The sequence below is a fragment of the Caloenas nicobarica genome, chromosome 2 (assembly GCF_036013445.1).
Source record: "Caloenas nicobarica isolate bCalNic1 chromosome 2, bCalNic1.hap1, whole genome shotgun sequence".
NCBI lineage: Eukaryota > Metazoa > Chordata > Aves > Columbiformes > Columbidae > Caloenas > Caloenas nicobarica.
The window spans coordinates 64243895-64261778 of record NC_088246.1 but is presented as its reverse complement, the minus strand read 5'-3'; the positions used below and the strand labels follow the sequence as shown (position 1 = coordinate 64261778).

The 17884-nt window shown below is 39.3% G+C and overlaps 1 protein-coding gene across 2 annotated transcripts in view; it reads right to left on the bottom strand.

Moving 5' to 3' along the window:
- The window catches only part of TGFBR1 (transforming growth factor beta receptor 1), a 38216-nt gene extending 20665 nt beyond the window's left edge, over window positions 1-17551 (bottom strand). Inside the window, exons 1-5 of one of the 2 annotated variants that reach the window (XM_065627682.1) lie at window positions 17416-17503; window positions 11857-12085; window positions 10749-11000; window positions 10106-10348; window positions 3835-4065 (exon numbers count right to left, since the gene is read on the bottom strand). In XM_065627682.1, coding sequence (XP_065483754.1) covers window positions 3835-4065; window positions 10106-10348; window positions 10749-10890 — 616 coding nt within the window. In that variant the 5' untranslated portion in view covers window positions 10891-11000; window positions 11857-12085; window positions 17416-17503. Of the gene's footprint in view, window positions 1-3834; window positions 4066-10105; window positions 10349-10748; window positions 11001-11856; window positions 12086-17415 lie in introns of both variants that reach the window. The other variant, XM_065627681.1, reaches the window with a different exon arrangement.
- Window positions 17552-17884: the final 333 nt, after the last annotated feature.

The following is a 17884-nucleotide window of genomic DNA, read 5'->3' as shown; positions in this document are numbered from 1 at the left end:
AGATACATAAGGGATCTACAAATAGAAAACTCTTAGAAATGACATATTAAGGGAGATGTGGGAGAAAACGCTTTTGTCTGTGGCTGAAAAAGGACTGATATTTTGTTACTGAAACAGCCTGACTCTAACATTGAAATAGTAATCTGATTAAATTGATAAAAAGCACTTGAGCTGTGTAGATTAGCAAGACCTTCCAGTCAAATTCTTTCTTCTCAGGCTAAAGCCAGAACTTCAAAAAGAATAAATGGCTCAAATGTTACTTTTCTCAAGAGGAAGGAATTCTGCTCATTGCTCCACAGCACGTGGCCTAACATCATTCTTGCGGATCTACTTACCATGTAAGGTAGTCTGGCTGAACAAAACTTTCACCTACAAAAGCACAGTTTTCAATTAAGCAGAAGGAATAGAGAGGCCAGCATATTTTAGCACAAAGTTATCTGAAAGTGTGCAGTAAAAGACTTCATCTTACTTGTAACATGACTACAGATAGTTAGGGTTACAGACAGCTGATCCAGGGAAACCTTTAATACTGTAAATAAAGGCTGCTGCCACTACTCTTCTACTAGTAGAATAGTACAGGTGAGTACTACCTGATACACTTCACAATTAAGTGTCTAGGTTAGAAAGACCAAAACAAAAACCACACCCACCCCACCCAAAACCCAAGCTAGCTGTTTAGGTGGCTCAAAATGAGGCAACACACAGCCTAGAAAGTAATTTTCCTGACCTAGCAGTATTTGAAAGGGAGCATATACTCCTGGCTAAGTAAAGAGTTACTCAGAAAACAAACATGCTAACCAGAGAGAGAGAACACGACTGCAGCTAAAATCATGTATTGCTTCTCAGCCGCCAAGGTGGCTTAACAGCAGCGCCTATTTCCCAGTAAATTTTGGGATGAGAAAGCAGACAGATTGGACCAGCTCCTGTAGCCTTCTGAATACCACACAGCTGTGGGGAAGCCAAGGAGAAGAGTGTGCCATTAAGGCACAGGGAATGTCTGAACAGTGTAGAACAAGGAATGAAGACAATAGCCCAGTCACAAGCTCTGTGTCTCTACCATCTGAACTGAAGCCACTGACTTAACTGATCTGACTTGTAAACGCTTTCTAATCTATATATGCACCCTTCTACTTGAAGGTAACCCCAGCCTGCCCCCCCTCATTTTACAACTACAGTGGCCAGCCGGATGTTCCCCAGCAGTTGTGAAAAATACACAGTTGCTTTAAGAGGAGAGACCTAATTAATACCTTTACTAGTAGGGAGAATTGCAGCATGACACTGGTCCACATTTAAACCACAAACTACATGTCAAGAGATATGAGTCCTCAGCATTCATGATGGATACATGAGAACCTACTCCTAATTCTTCTTCATAGATCACTGAAGCTTTCAGCAAGCACTGAATTGGGATTGTACAAGCAATTCCTTGTACTGATATCTCTCTGTAGTCATCTTTACGGGTCTCAGACAGTCGGATTCTTAGAGTCTCATGACTGCATTCCAGCTAAACTGTAGTAACTCCTGAATGCATTGAACAGTCTACCTATGGAAAAATGCAAGCAAATCCTTCACAGCTACTACTGCTGTGAACTAATACTTCACCTTGCACCTGGCATCTAATGAGTATTTATCAGTTAGCACCAGCATCTACAATGAAAGACTTAATAAGTGTTTTTAAGCCATTGGTCTCTAAAAGCCATGTTGTGATACACTTGCTCCTCTCAGAGTACCACGACAGCATACCTACTGAACCGGAAGCGCTACCTCCTTAATGGTCCCTCTGTGTTCTCCCATTTAATGGGAGCCTGATGTATTCCAAGCAAGAGTTGAAGTATTAACCCCTTCAATATTCAGGACTTCTGAATGCTTAACCCACAAACAGAAAGGTGTGTACCTATTTCCTCACTGAGAGAATGCAGAATGTTATACTGAGAATTCTGCACTGCTGGATTAAAAGTAGTAATCCAGTTTCCACATATGCTCAGACAGCAACACTGTTAGAAAATAGACTGAAGAATAGCAGCATTTTCAAAACGTCTCATCCATTTTTTGCAAATCAGTTACCAAACAGTGCTCAAGAGAACAGAAGAGCCTTACCCTAAAGCCTTAAAGCCTCAAGTAATGGCATGACCTATCAACTAAGGATTTTTTCTTTGTATGTAGAGCATATTAACAATAGAAACTAGAAACAATTTTATATCACATTATATTACAAGGAACCCAAAGATGATGAAGTCAAATGGAATTTCATTCTACTGCATCTGGAACCTGAGACAGCAATCAGGAAATTATTTTAGGAACTCACTCATTTAGAAAACCTTCCTCATACCTCCTCCACACAGCAGTGAAGTGTATCTTTGAGACAAACTATCTATGGGTTTGGGGCAAAATGGGAGACTGGTATTGTTAACCATAGATAGATTCTATTAAAAAGTTATAGCTAAGGTATTGCAATATATTGTTTATGCTTTTGAGTGAGATATAGTACCTAAGGCTTCTGCAGAGATGGATTTTCATGTCTTTAATGTGACTGATCTACTAATTTTAAACCCAGGCTCCAGATACTCTAGCAGGTCCATCAGAACAAATTCAAGCTCTCACAGGTGCTATTAATATCCAATACAACTTCAGGCATGAAAGTAAGACAGCTTCTCATGGTAAGCATAATAAGCTGCAGGAAGAAGTTGTCTGGTATGCTGTAGATCTGCAAGCTCTTGGACGTTAACAAGTTGCACAAACTACTGTTAGGGACAAGTTAGCTAAAGTTAACCCTTTCCTGGAGAAGATAAGTGTTCTGCACAACCTCTTGGGTTCTGTTCCAACTCTAGAGATTTATATAGATATAGAAACTTGACATTAATCTACTGGTAATTAAAAAGAACTCCTAATCAAAAAGAATTCTATTTACATGTATACTTCAACTACACTAAAACCATTTAGGAATTCCCCACAAAACTGAGAACCCTTTAAGAATCCAGGATGTGTATGGATTCTTGACTCCTTCCTAAAGTGACAGAATTTTCTGCTAATGCTTTCTTCACGAAAAAGTCAAAGGCTATTTGTGGTGAAACATGAAATTTCAGATTAATAACACTGAATGAAACAGAATAATATTTGAGCTCCCCTTAATTTAAGAAATTAAAAACTTGTGTTGATTTTGCCAAATTTGTTTGTCCTAAATCAGACTTCAGGAAAACCTAAGAAACTTTCATCTGACTGAAATCACAACAACTCAAGTTGGAAAAAATTGTTAAACTGTTCCTTGTAGTGGATACTTAAAAGCTTATCAGGAGAGCTTCAGGGAACAGGTACCGTTTTTTTTTTAATATTAGGAACAAATAATTACTTCCCTTTTTCCAATTCCTTCTCTAACTGGAGTTCTAAATTAGTAACTTCCTCTATCTCAGCCTGAGAAATGAATCCCCTGCATCTTACTTTATATCAGGACAAGATTAGACATGATCACTTTTGGTCGCACACTTGTATCTTTTTAGGGTAGTACAGGTACAGGTATTCCACAGATGTGTAAGCCCACAGGATAAGGTATGTCCTTTTTGATACCAAACTTAACCAGTATTTTAGCTTGCTTGTAGAAATTACACTTCATTAAATATGCATATTTTTTAGATGTAAACCATGCATGTTTTCCAGAAAAAGGAAAATGTACTTTTTTCCTTCATTAAACATATGAAAAACCTGCCAAACTCTGAAATACGCTAGTAACAAAATTATTTTTTGCTGTTCTTAATTGGATACTCACAATTTAAGTTTCCCCTTCATTTACCATCTATTCTGAGAACACAATCAGCAAAATGAATTCATAGTACCACTAACCTTTGTTGTCTGCAGCTATAAATCCAAGAATGTTTTCATGCCGTAGCATAACTGTTTGATAAATTTCTGCTTCACGAAACCATGAGCGTTCCTCTCTTGAGGAAAAGATCTTCACAGCAACTTCTTCTCCTCTCCACTTCCCTCGCCAGACTTCTCCAAAGCGACCCTTACCAATGCTTTCTTGAAGTACTATAGTTCTTGCAATTGTTCTTTGCACAAGTAAAGGTAAACCTAAAAAGAAAATTTATCATTAACCTTAAACAACACTAACAAAATAAGCATTTCGGTACTAAATACAAGATCCATATTTGATTAAAATCTCTCTCTTAGAATGCACATAAACCTTACATTCATGAAGGCTTTACAGCTTCAGAACATGCTTCCAAACTCACTGCACCTCATAATTTGCTTCCATAAGTTTACACAACAAGAAGCACTAGCATCCCCCAAAGACTGGGGTTTTTGTTTGTTTGGCTTGTTTGGTTTTTGTTTGTAGGGTATGTTGTCGTTGTTGGGTTTTGTTTTTTAAGTCTTTATGTCTTTCCTGTTGTAACTGCAGGGCTTGTCACAGAATTCTGTAGTGATACTACAGTACGGGATGAATGCATCAGCCAGGTTATCTGCTCAGACTAAGCTCTCTTGGTATAGGATTATTTCATTTAAACACTTTACAAAATAATCTATTACTCCATAATCACTGTTCCAACAGCTGATAGAAGAACATCTGTATTTCCTTACTTTATAGAAAATAAATCCCAACAAATAGCTCAAATGACTAGTTCTTATCCATCTCTGGATATTCTTTGCTAATAACAGCACTACAAGGACATCTGATACAGTCAGCAGCATTGCCATGCTTATGTCTCAGTATGAGGAGTGCACTGTAGCATTCAGAGGAGTTCCTCGAGACTTCCAGACCTACAAGAATTTTCTGCATGATCTGTGCTGACAACATACCTACACGAAGAAAGAAAGGGAAAAGAAAGGCACCATACCAGTGATTTAATCATTGTCAGGTGTTACAGTAATTCCTACTGAAAAAATTAAAGTTTTTGCTGTAATAGCTGTCCTCAGGTCAATGGTGTTGTGTGCCCAAACTGTAAAGGCTCACCTGCGAAGCCTAATTTCCATTCTTTATGGACAGACTTTTGAAATGCAGAAAAGGCCAGACTAGAACAACCACACAATCAAATTCAACCCTGAAAATATAAAATTAGACTTTGTTGGGCAGAGAAAGCATCCTCCTTAGCACTTACGTACTACTGCAAAATCCACTGACAAATGTTAAATACAACTTGATTTTGTATACTAGAAATGGGTAACATGCCTATTATTTTTTTTCCTACAGCTGCTTCAGAAAACTGTTCGTACATTTTCAGTTTCAGATGCACTGCTCTCAACTTGCTGTACCATTTAAAGACAACCCTTCTTGCTTAAAGAAGATGTCCCAGGATTATCAGCTAACCTCTAAACCAGTAACTACTGCTAAAATTACTGTATAAATGCTACATTTATACAATCCTAAAATTACATTCGCCCTTTGAAGGCAACCGCGAGGCTGATATGGCCCCCGGTGAAAATGAGTTTGACTCATCTGCTCTAAACCTTCCAGACATTAAATATTTCAACTTCACATTACAAACGCCAAATCATCACATTATCATGTCACAGTACAATAAAAACCCTGCTAACTGTGATCTAATCTCCTTGCTCCTACACTTTTTTACAATATTTATAAGATTCAACTTGCTTGTGTTTTTTGCAACTGTGCTTTCTCTTACTACTACTGCTGAACAAACCCAGAAGATTCTAATCCGTATTTATCTCACATACATAAGAATTCCTTACAGATGTTCTGTTGCAACTGAACAGTCTCTTCTTTTTGCTATAGAGGAAATCTAGAACTCGAGCAACTGCTTTGCTATAAACCAGACTGGCTGAGAAGTAGCTCACTGGAGATACCTGCAATGTTAGCCTTTGACATACACATTGGGCACTATATTTCAAGCTCTTGGAGTACAGCTTCTTTTAACTGTGCGACAGTCAGTTTGCTCATCAGGAGTATGAGAAAATTCAAGACCATGTTAAATTGAAAAGCAGCTCATAACATTTAGCAACTTGTATTCAGCCACAGTCATCCAACTTATACCTGAAGCCTTCCATCATCTTCATATATTCATCCATTATCATCTTCATAATCATACTCTAGACTTCTGAGAGCTTAAACAAAAGAGTTCTTTTGCTTTTCCGTATCTTAACTGTATTCTGATTAGTTTGGACTAATGACTGTCCAATGCATAAGTTTGAATCTGATTTGGATAATTTGGGAATTAAGGAATTAAGTTCTAAAGCACTAAATGTGGCCAACAGAAGCAGCTGCTCTGTCTTCTTGTTCGTAAGTTTCTGTCCAGAATATTTCCTCTGAAGAATAATAAAAACCCCAACTGCATGAACTGTGAAAAAACTCATTCCCTTCAAGCTTCTATGAACTGCAGATAAGTTTTTAAGGAGTTTTACATTCACTTGAACTGACTCAACTTTACACTGATTTTTGTGACCCTTTGGATTTCTAAACATTAAGTTCCTGTTTGAAGTCACCTACCCACAACAACCAAAATTTCTCTCCCCCGTTTCTGGCAATTCTTCCTATTTCCTTCCAATTTAGTTACTCTGTCATTTTTGAGCTGGAGAGTAACAGCTAGGCATCCCCATCTGTCTATATAATATGTAGTTGATACTTAGAGATTTGCATCACGATCTGAAAATCATTCTCAGCTTCAGAAGACTTTGAAATTCTTCTCTTAGAAGCTTCAGCAGATCTATTTTAGATGTTTCATCAATTCCTTTCATTAAACTTCTAGCGGTTTCAGGGCAATATTAACAGAACTCAAGACTGAATAATTAACAACAGCTTACTATTCAGCATTGCAGAAAATGAATTCTATCTCCCCTTTGATCTGAACAGGGAGCTAATTTTTAAAGTTTTGATCACTTCTCTGTCTTATATGCTTTTTCTTCAGACAATGCTGTAATACAAAACTAGTACAATCTTTTTTATTTGACTATGAGCTCTTTTGGCCCTTCAGCATGAATTTAAGGCAGAACATTTATTTTAGGTCACCAGATCAAACGCTTCCTTAGCTGTGCTTCTTAGGTCTGGATTTGGTTTGTTCTGTACATCTTCATCGTGTCTCTTGCAACCTCTTGCACCAAAAACATCCCTTTCACACAGTTCAGTTTCTGACAAAGTTAAGCACTATTTTAACTAGCAGCTCTGACTTTTCTCCCTTCAGTGACCCTGTTCCCCACTCCCAGTTTATTCCATAAATGTACAGTCTTCTCAAATTTAAATGTGCTGTATTAAAGTCTGGATTAAAATACATATTTCAATTAGATTCAAATGCTGCAGGCATACTTCAGGACACAAGAAAGTTATCAGTTCAAGTACTAAGGCACCGTGAATTTATATAGTCATTGACTGACTAGTTCTGAGACAAGTGAGAGAAGTCATTGCAAATATATATACTGCCAACAGTACAGAAAATAAGTACTTGAAGCACCTCCTATCTCACTGTTATAAAAGGGAAGTACAGAACACTAATATTAATGCTTGTCTTACAAACAGCTGAACAACATAGAACTCACTGCTGCTGATGTTAAAAGATCACTCTGAAAGAAACATCCAGTATTCTTGCTTTACAGGGAACAACTCTGTCTTTCAAGCATAAGAACAAATTGGTGAAGAGCTTTCCTTACGGGTAAGTCATGCAGCCACCAGTAGCCAGTGCTCAAACACTATAGTAGGTCAGGTGCTCTAGGAGTCAAGACCAGCGTGACTGTCCTGAAGCTCTGAAAACTATACAGTAATTCCCCAGCATGTTGCTTTTACTTGGAGTGTAATTTGTAAATAGGCAACGGCAACACAGGGAAAAAAGGCCAGAAGGAAAATGAAGGAACATTCCTAATAACAAATGGAAAGACCAATTGACTGTTAAGTCTGAATTAACTTTATCATGGGCCTGACTTTTGATGTAAAGAAGTGCGGAAAAGCAGCCATGTAGAAAGTGGCAGAAGTGCTGTGATTATCTACAGAGGTTAGAAGGCAAACTGTCAATCAGACAGTAAACCAAATATGACTAAATAAAGATTCAAGGGAAGACTTCAAAGGCTTTCTTTCCTGGGTTTACTGAAGTGATAGCAGATAGTACATTGTGGATGACTACTTATATAGAATAGATACCTGCTCTTTTAAGGTTTAACTTGTTTTAAATTAGAACTTCTTTTCAGCCACCTTTAGGAAAAGTCTGTACCTGCAGACTTTAAGACTTGTATGCTTCTAACAGTGTAACAATTATACATCACAACTTCCTGCTTTCCAAGAAATGTATAGGTCTGACTCCTCCATATTCTCTAAGTCTCTTACTGCAGTATACCCCCTCTAGAAAGAACATAACTGGAGAAGTCCAGCATTTGCATTTATCAAGTTCTAGCCCAATATGTTGTTAGTTCTACTAATCACTTTCATTATTTGATTTAGTTCTTGCTGTTAGCAAATGAAAAAATTGAGGTAAACATTAACTACTATAGCTGTATTTCTAACCAGAAAGCAACTTACCCTATACAATCAAATCTTATTAGGACACAAAAAAGCTTTCTCAGTTGAAACATAACTGCCTACAGACTCAGTGCAACCTCACCAGTGAAGATATGACTAAAGATGATTTATCTTGACCTATACTCTAAACATGTTTACCAAGTTATGTTGATTTTACTTGGTAGAGCTACAGGCTATTACGTTTTACCAGTTACTGTCCTTGGGAAAGAAATACAACCTACATACTTGGGGTTTGTTATTATAATTTTTTCCAATTCTGGATAAGAGAAGGCTCTGGGGAGACCTTATTGCGGTGTTTCAGTACTTAAAAGAGGCCTATAAGAAAGATGAGGACAGACTTTTCAGCAGAGTCTGTTGCAATAGGACAAAGGGTAATGGATTTAAACTAAAGGAGCAGAGACTCAGGCTGGACATGAGGAAGACTTCTTTTGTGGGTTTTTTTTGTTTGTTTGTTTGGGTTTGGTGTGGTTTTTTTGTTTGTTTGGGTGGGGGGTTTTTTTGTTGTTTGGTTTTGTTTTGGGTTTTTTGTGGTTTTTTTGTTTGTTTGCGTTTTGTTTTTTACAGTGAGGCTGGTAAAATACTGGAACAGGTTGCCCAGAGAGGTGGTAGATGCCCCATCCCTGGAGACATGGAAGGCCAGACTGGATGAGGCTCTGAGCAACCTGATCTAGTTGAAGATGTCCCTGCTCATTGCAGGGGAGTTGAGCTAGATAGACCTTTAAAGCTCCCTTCCAACCCAGTTATATGATTCTATGAAATTAAAGAATTCAGCAGTTGAGAATCAAGCACCAATATTTCTTTGTAGAAAATACTCTGAAAGGGCATGGATGTTTCAGAACATACATTTGCAAGTAGTAGGAATAATTTTCAGTATTCAGCTTTTTATATAGTAGAAGGCTGATAAGAGGTTACAGTACACATCTGATGTCTCACTGTTTAACATGAACCAGAGATAAATTAATTTATACAACGACCTGACACATCAACCCCTATTAAACCATATTTCTGTGACACAGACCACGACAACTCTACAATTAACTACGGCAGAATTACAATAGCAGAGACTATACGTCTCATCTTCCCCGAGCAATATCTGTTGAAATCAGAATTAAAACACAATTCATGAAATCAAGGTATAGAAATTCTCTAGACATGGTCTGCCTACTGCATCCATTCTATACACATAGAAATGGCTATTTGCAACTGAAAACACATCTTCTGTAAGAAGAGAACTGGCTAATTAACTTGGAATTCAGAATATTCTTCATATACCAATAGCTACAGATGTAAGTTAATTTCCAGTTTAAAACTAAAGAAAAAAAACTTCAGAAATTATCTTAAAACCACAGAAGATGGTAATTTAGATATCCCATGCAAAACAAAAAGGTAAATGACTGAACCTTATAAATAGAGGAAACAAAACACAATATCTGACTGTGATATTCCCTGCAGACTGTACTCTGAGAATGACAAGGAATAGTGGCAGCAATTCAATGTTTCTTTTACTTCCATATATCGGATCTTCACTGATATGAAATCAATCTACATGGAAGTAGCTATTGAATTAAAAGTGTAAGTAGATTTGACTTTTTTTTTTTTAAATGATGCCTTACAAGTCTCTTAAGCACAGTAATTACCGCTAAAGTGTGACATTACCTGACCCAGATCCTGAAGTTGTCATATCATAAATTAAATCCTTTAAAGTAGTTCCTTCTGATATAAAGGGACGATCCAACGAGGGATCTTCTTCACTTGGCACACGATGATGAATTACAGTACGATTATGACAAAGATAGAGAATCAACATTAGTGAAATGCAGACAAAGCAGACAGGTCCAGCAATGACAGCAGCCAGTTCCACAGGTCCTAGATTAGAAGTTGGTTTTCCTGGAGTAGGGCCTGACAATAAAAATAAAAGAAAATGGTAAAGCTATTTCTTTCTATGCAACTAAATTTTTTGTATTTTGCAGTGATCTTCACATTATTTCAATGTATTTACCAAAACTTTTGCACAGTAACTTTTTCAAGAATCAAAATAAGTATTAAAAGCAACTATGTGCTTACTCATAGTTTCCATTTAACTTGCATATAAGTCTTCAAAACTGGCCCTAACATCCTTCTCCAGAAGACTAAATTTCTTGTTGCAAATATCTTGAAATTTTATTTGCATAATCTGAAGTGTACTTTAGGCCTTCAAAATTCACCTACAACTTCAAAACTGAAACTTCCACTCTTACAGAATTTTCTGTTTAAAAAAATAATAATAATTAAAAAAACCCAAATATGCCAAAGCCCTTACCTGGTGTTGGAATTGGAAGTTCTATTTTATTGCAGTGGTCTCTGTCACAGCAATGAGGCAAAGTAATGACACCATCTCTGGAGGAAGGGGCACAAACAAACGGCCTGTCTCGGGGAATTAGATCAGTTTCTGCTATACACATACTATTGTGTATGACTTTGTCTGCAGTTCGTGTTACTGAGGTAAAACAGAGCCCATCTGTCACACATGTAAAGTTGTCTTTTGTACATAGGTGGCAGTAACACTGTAATGCTGTATTGAGAAAAAAACATTAATGTTAGTATTGGTACATGTTCTGAGTAGAGAAAGAAAAAGAAGTCCAAAACACTACAAGGCCTATAATCTTTAGGTTACATACATCCCTCTCTATTTAAATAAATGGTGATCTGATTGCAAATATACATTCTATCTCAAAGTCTTGATTCCGAGTTGTACCCCTTTCTCTGAAAATACCTCCTTCCTCCAAGATTTTGAATCAAAACAAATTATTGCCAATTATCCTCTACTGTTACAGAACAGACATGATAAAGTTCTTAAGACTCACTACAGAAAGATAACTCATGTTTCAGAGTCACTAGGTGACAGACCAGTCAGAAAAAGGGAGGAAAAAAACCCCACCATGAATAGGACAGCAAAATTGTTTAATAGGAAGATTATTGAAAAAATATTTAGGAGGTACACAAAATGAGAACTGGCACATGGGAAAGAAAGTAAAGCTGTTAACAGTACCACTTTTTGAAGATGAGATTTCCCACCTCTAACCCTCCCATCAGAGAAAAAAAAAAAGGAGAGTCTTATTAATCAGAGTTTAACTATGAGAATATTTAACCAACAATTTCTTGTTGGTGTGCCTTTGGTAATTTACAGTTGAACAAGTTACTTTTTAACCCATTAAAACCATTAAAGTTTCTTAAAATAGTCACATATTACTTCTTTCAACTTTCTTAACAAGCAGGCCTTTATCTCACTTCATCATTACTTTATTTGTTTCTATTTAAACAATATTCTTGGCTCTTCACAACTGCGCACACATCTGAATGCCTACAGTAAGAGACATATATTCGGTAAGATATATTTACTTTTAGTCACCGTACAGATGCCAAGTTACCTGAAGTGAAAAATGAGATTTGGGTTGACTTTGTTACATTCACTCATCTTCCTGATCTCGTGAATTTGTAGAGACATATTGATACAACTATCACTAAATAAAGTGTTTGGTGTCTTATTTTCCTCATTCATTTTGTTCCCAGCTCTCCTTTGCTACAGGACTCCCAATGAGTGCAACTTGATACAATTTATACTTTTGTTCCAGTTCGATGAGACTATCTTCTAGTGTCCTGCCAAGACAGTATACTGTCACACACAACTGAATGGTTCTCAGGACAAACAGATCACTAATTCTGAAGCTACTCTCCCCATCCCTTAAAAGCAGAAAACAACGCCTAATCATCTGAATACATAAACCTTCTAGGAATACAGGGTTGTGCTGCTCTCTAGTGGACATACTCTTAAAAAAAAAAAAAACCAAGCAAACAAAAAACCCAAAACCATACACACACAAAACCAGAAACGCACCAAAAAACCCTCAGCAACAACAAAAACCCAAACCAAACACAACAAAAAACACTAAAAAAATGCTTCAGTCCCCTTCCTACTCTTGGCACTTACAATTCCTCATGCCTTCCAACTCAACTGGCTAACAGCAGAATTTCCATATTTTACTAACAGGAAAACTAATTCAACTTCTTCAGCAATGATCCATACCAGGAGGAGAAGAAATCGAATACCCTTGCCCATGCCTCACTCTCCAGTTATCTACATATAAAAGAAAAGAGACCATACAAACACACTGTAGATGAGATTTAACATCAGTGGGATGAGATATTAATGACCAACAGTAGTTAAATGACTTCATTCCTATAGGAAGTGTTTTCACTTATAAATGATCTCAAAGAAAAAAAAAAAAAAACCACGCACCAATCATACTGTTCTCCTCTTGGAGACAGAAATTTTTGCTTTGTGTCCAAGTAGTCCATGCTCTACTCAGACAAGCACTACAGTAATTTTAAGAACACAGACAGAAACCAGTCAGGTCTCCAAGTTCACTTAAATGAATACATACATTTCTAGAACAAAACGATGACAGTATGCAATGAGAGAATGACAACTCTGATGTAAGCTGATCTTCCAGAGCCAGTAATATCTTTCAGGTATAAAGCATTCTAATAAATCTACTACCACAAAGAGCTCCTTTAAAACTACTACACTCAAAGAGGAGAAAAAAGAAGAAGTTTTTCACTCAATTCTTACTCCAAATTTTCCATGGCACAGAATTTTTTTTTTTTAAGTAACACAACAGTGTTTGGGTGGAACTACTAGCATAAAGCTCGACTACCAAGTAATGAAAGGTCATGTCTGTTTAAGAGATATGAGGCTTGGGAAATGAAAGTAACAATGAATGCACTGAAGGTTATATAGACAACCAGTGACAAACCCAAGAACAGAAATTGGGTCACCACAGTGATTTTGTGCCTCCTGTATTGCATTTACTCACTGCGCCATGACCATTCTACATAATTATTCCTGCTTTATGTGACTGACTACCAAAACAGAAAACAATGAGACAATGCAGTTGTAAAAGCGTATGTGTGTATTATGACACATATGTCATAGAAGTTAACAGCAGCATACTTCTCATACCTCAATCTGATTTAATAATAGATTATCCTCTTGTGTTGAATACAATTACTGAGTTAATTTCTCAGGCTCAGACTCTCAGTTTGACAGTTTTGTATTTCTGTTAAAAAGTCTCTCTTCCATGGTGTTGCAGCCTGTAAAGCCCACAGTGAGGCTAAACAAGCTGGCAACATAAGTGAGACACTGAAACTACACAGCTTGACAAGACTTAAAATAAGCTGGTTCCCAAGTGCTAAGATATTAATACTATATACAAAATGTGAACAGAGAATTAGGTACACCCTGTCCACTTCTAGAAGTCTATACCACTAGGTACTTATCAAAACAGTCTTTTTTATATCTGTTGTCTTTCTGAAATCAGAAAATTCCACAAAGGTTTTATTTTTAGAATTGCACAAAACCTTATGAATCACTATATAGTATTTGCTAACGTCTTGCAGAACTACTTTAGCCAGACAGTTTAGCATAGAACACCACCTTCAGCCAAAGACTTTTTGGTTGGAAACAATATGTTGAAATACAGTATTTCAAAGGATGCTAGTAAAATGTATTACTGCAGTTAAAACTTCTGAGGTGCTCTAAAAAAAAAAAAAAGAAACCCCGACCCACATCTCATGAGTAATCAACAATTTTATATTAATACTTTTATTTAATCGTATATTTTTGGTTTACAAATTTAAAAAGGAGAAATAGTCTCAGGCCTCCAGCAGCAGCACTATGCTGAAGAAGAAACTCCACATCCTTCCCTCATGACACTGTAACTCTTCTCCTATGGAAAATACAAATGACACCTTGAAACAAAAATCTCACCAGAAGAACAATCAAGACTTTTGGTTCTACAAGATCAAAACTTTCAAGGGATAGAGGAGTGAGGCTAAGATGCGCAAGAGATAGTAACAGATTTTGGGGAGATGAGCAAGAGGGATGTACTGTTTACTGGTAGGTTTCTTCCCTCTGGAATAAAATTTGCCAGAAGCAAGAAAAGCATAATACAGAAAGGTGCTGCCAGCCTCCTGTTCTCTTTCAGACAGCCCCCTCAAACAACACACCTGACTCATCTCTGAACTCTTGCAGCTCAAGATACAAAAGTGTTTAGGTCTTACAACATCTGGGATGTGGGTTCATTTTTTTAAGCACGATACTTCATGATCTTCACTAACTCATTCTTCTCACAAAGGCACTAATTAAGTTTAACCTGTAAAATAACAGCACTAGATACCAAGTTTTCAGGACAACTTTCACATTTCGTCTATCTTTGTTAAGCAAAACTTCCACTGAAAACAGCAGTTTTTGGCATCCAAAGTGATGTACTCAAGAAAACAGACAAATCCTCAACTTGCAAGTAATGATAAAGCCTTGTGGAAAAATTCTGGCTTAAAAAAAAAAAAAAAATCAATATGATATTCTCCATAGTGCAGGTACCAAATGGCACTATCAGGTTTTTTTGCATATCATCCATAAAGCTACTCACAGACACGTTCACACCTCTTACAGTAAGATGCAGTCAAAGTTGTTTCTGGTATCTTTCATAGAAGAGTATGCTTTAGAAAAACAAAAGAAAGTTAAAATTAAAACCCTAGATTATAATTTTACTCATATTATTAAGAAAATATCTCCTTCATTTGTATTTTTCAATTAATTTCAGCATACGAATCAGATTTTCATCTTTATTTGCAATTAGAAGCAACTGTGTGAATGCAAAAGTTTCCAAGAGATGACTCCTCAAAATTCCGGAGAGACCAAAGATTATGGTTCACACAGTAAAAGAAAAATTCAGACTCTGTCTTACAAATTAGGGCTGTTCCACTGTTCAGCTAGCTGCTGTGATTCATAACACAGCTGATCTCCTTATAAACCATATCATAAGACAATTTATTCACACAAAAACACTAGTATATTGTAGAATGCAGCATCAGAAGAAACCAGAAAATGCCTAACTTTTGTCAATCCATGCTAAGAATACTAAATAACAGCAGCCAAATCATACCTTGAACTTCTTTGTCAACTTAGACCACAATATTCAGGCAAACTAACCCCTCTACCAGTGCTAGGACTTGTCTATGATCAAGAACCCTGGATGATCCTCTAGTCCCTTGGACAGCGAGGACTAATTTTTTTTTTTTTTTGGTAAATGAAAGGTAGCACCCCACCACTTCCATCCTTAAGCTTTTATATGGAAGTCTATTGCCTTGTTTTCACTTTTAGACCTTAATTTCATGGCTGAGATTAAGTGAAAACTGTTGATTGATTAGAGGCATTAAAGGGAAAAGTTCAAAGCTCAAATCAAGGTAAAATTTCCTTCTGCATCTAAATTGGATGTGTTACATAAGTAAGCCTTAAATTATTAGAGCCTGCTGCATCATTTCAAGAACACATGAACCACCATGAGAAACTTAAGCTTACTTCATTGTTTCCACATCAAAGACTCTCCATCTTCAATAAGAATATGGACAGTTAACACAGCATTTTAGTATAGCAAGTTATGTTTTCTTTAAGTAATGTTTGCTTTACAGCATAAGCATCATCTTAGATTGAATTATGAACAACACAGAGTTGGACTAGATAACCTCTGAAGGTCTCTTCCAACCCAAACTATTATGTGATTCTATGGCAAAAATCCAGATCAAGGGATGTCTTAAAGTTGTAATTGAAGTCATGGTGCTTTTTCACTTCCTCTTCAAAACCCAAAGCAACAAAAAATCCACCAACAGAAGAATTTAGGAAGTGGACTGACTACAAAATGCAGATTTTGTGTATCTATCACCATCGTCTAACTTACCACAGCTGAAACTGAAACCTAAACCAACTAAAATAGGGTGTCTATCACATTTGTATATCTCATTAGGACATGTGGTCCAAACTCCTAACCGAAGAACAAAACAGCCTATTAAGAACTCCTGTGATGTGTGAAACATCAGCTCTGCAACAGGACAGCTCTGCTACTACGGCTCTCTTACAAGAAAGCATAGGCACAAGAAAGCTAGAGGTACAAAACTTTTTTACTGTACAATATTCAAAGATTTTACTCCCCCACGGTTTGGTCCTCACGGAGCACACAGGTTAGTTGTTTGTCTGTAACTGAAAGATCACCCACCAAACCGCCGCGACACTCGCTTACAGAACAGACGCTCCCAGCACACAACGATGTGGCATGTAACAGAGCTAATGCATCTGACGTGGGAGTTAAGCTAGTCTTTTACCTTCACTACGTGGAACATTCAACACGTATCTACACCAGCTGCCGCCGCTTGTCTCTCCTCCCCCGCGGCACTGTTTGTAAGGGGAGCCCGCAAAGCACGGCGGCTTTTCCCAGGTACGGCGCCGAAGCCGGCGCAGCCCGGGCGCGGACAGGCACCCACGCCGGGAAGCTGGCTGGTTGTCACGGGCTGCTCTGCCCGCACGGAGGGAGGAGAGAGGGTGCTCCGCCACCGATAACAAAGTTGCCTTCGCGGGACATGGCCGCCCATACCCGCATGGAAAAACAAAGGTCGGGGCCGGCCACAGCCCACGGGGGCAGGGGCCGCCGGGCTCATGGCGCTTGGAAGTTACGCCGGGCAGATGCCACCCGAGGCGCTGCTCCGAGGAGGCAAGGCAGCGACTGGCAGCGGCGGGTGTCAACGGGAGCCGCCGCGGGTTCCGCGTCCACCCCTCACCACGACCCAGCGCTGGCCGACGCCGCTCCGCCTCGTCCGGCCGCACCCCGTCTGCCCCGCGCTACGGCCTCTCCCGCAGAGGCGCTGCTGCACTCGGCCAACAAAGGGACGAGCAGCCCCCGAGCTCCGCCAGGCTCGGACACCGGGGAAGGGGGGAGGTGAGGGGGAAAAGGCGACTCCGCCCCAGCCGGCCCCTCCGCCATGTTGTTGAAAGGAATCAACGGGGACCCGCCGCCCCCCCGCCGCTCTCCTCCCCACTCCCTAGGCACCACCTCACCCGCTCCCTCCCCTCCCTCACCAGACACGCATGCACTCACCGGCCGCCCCGGGGAAGAGCAGCGCGGCCACCGCCAGACAGAACAGGGCCCAGGGACGCCAGGTGGCCGCTACCGCCATGGTCCGGTCCCGGAACCGTAGAGCCAGAGCGCGCGCCAGGTTTCCGCCTTGCGACCCCCCTCCTCGCCCCTCCCCCCGAGAAAGAAACACAGAGACGCTCACACCGCCTGCACCTCCCTAGCGCGCTCCTACCGCTAATGTAACTGACGCAGCGGCGTCGCCTGATTGGCCGCTCAGCCCCGCTCCTCTCCCGCCCCGCCCCCGCCCCCCGGCAGCTGCGGAGAACCCCAACAACGACAGACGTCTGGAGGGCGCAACTGGCGCGGCCGAGGGGCGGAGCCGGGCCGTGATTGGCGGCTGGCTGACGGCGCCTCGTCGCGGGGCCGGCGGCGACGGTGGCGGGAAGGGTGGGTTCTGGCGGGGGCCGAGCCGGCCGTGGCGGCGTTGCTC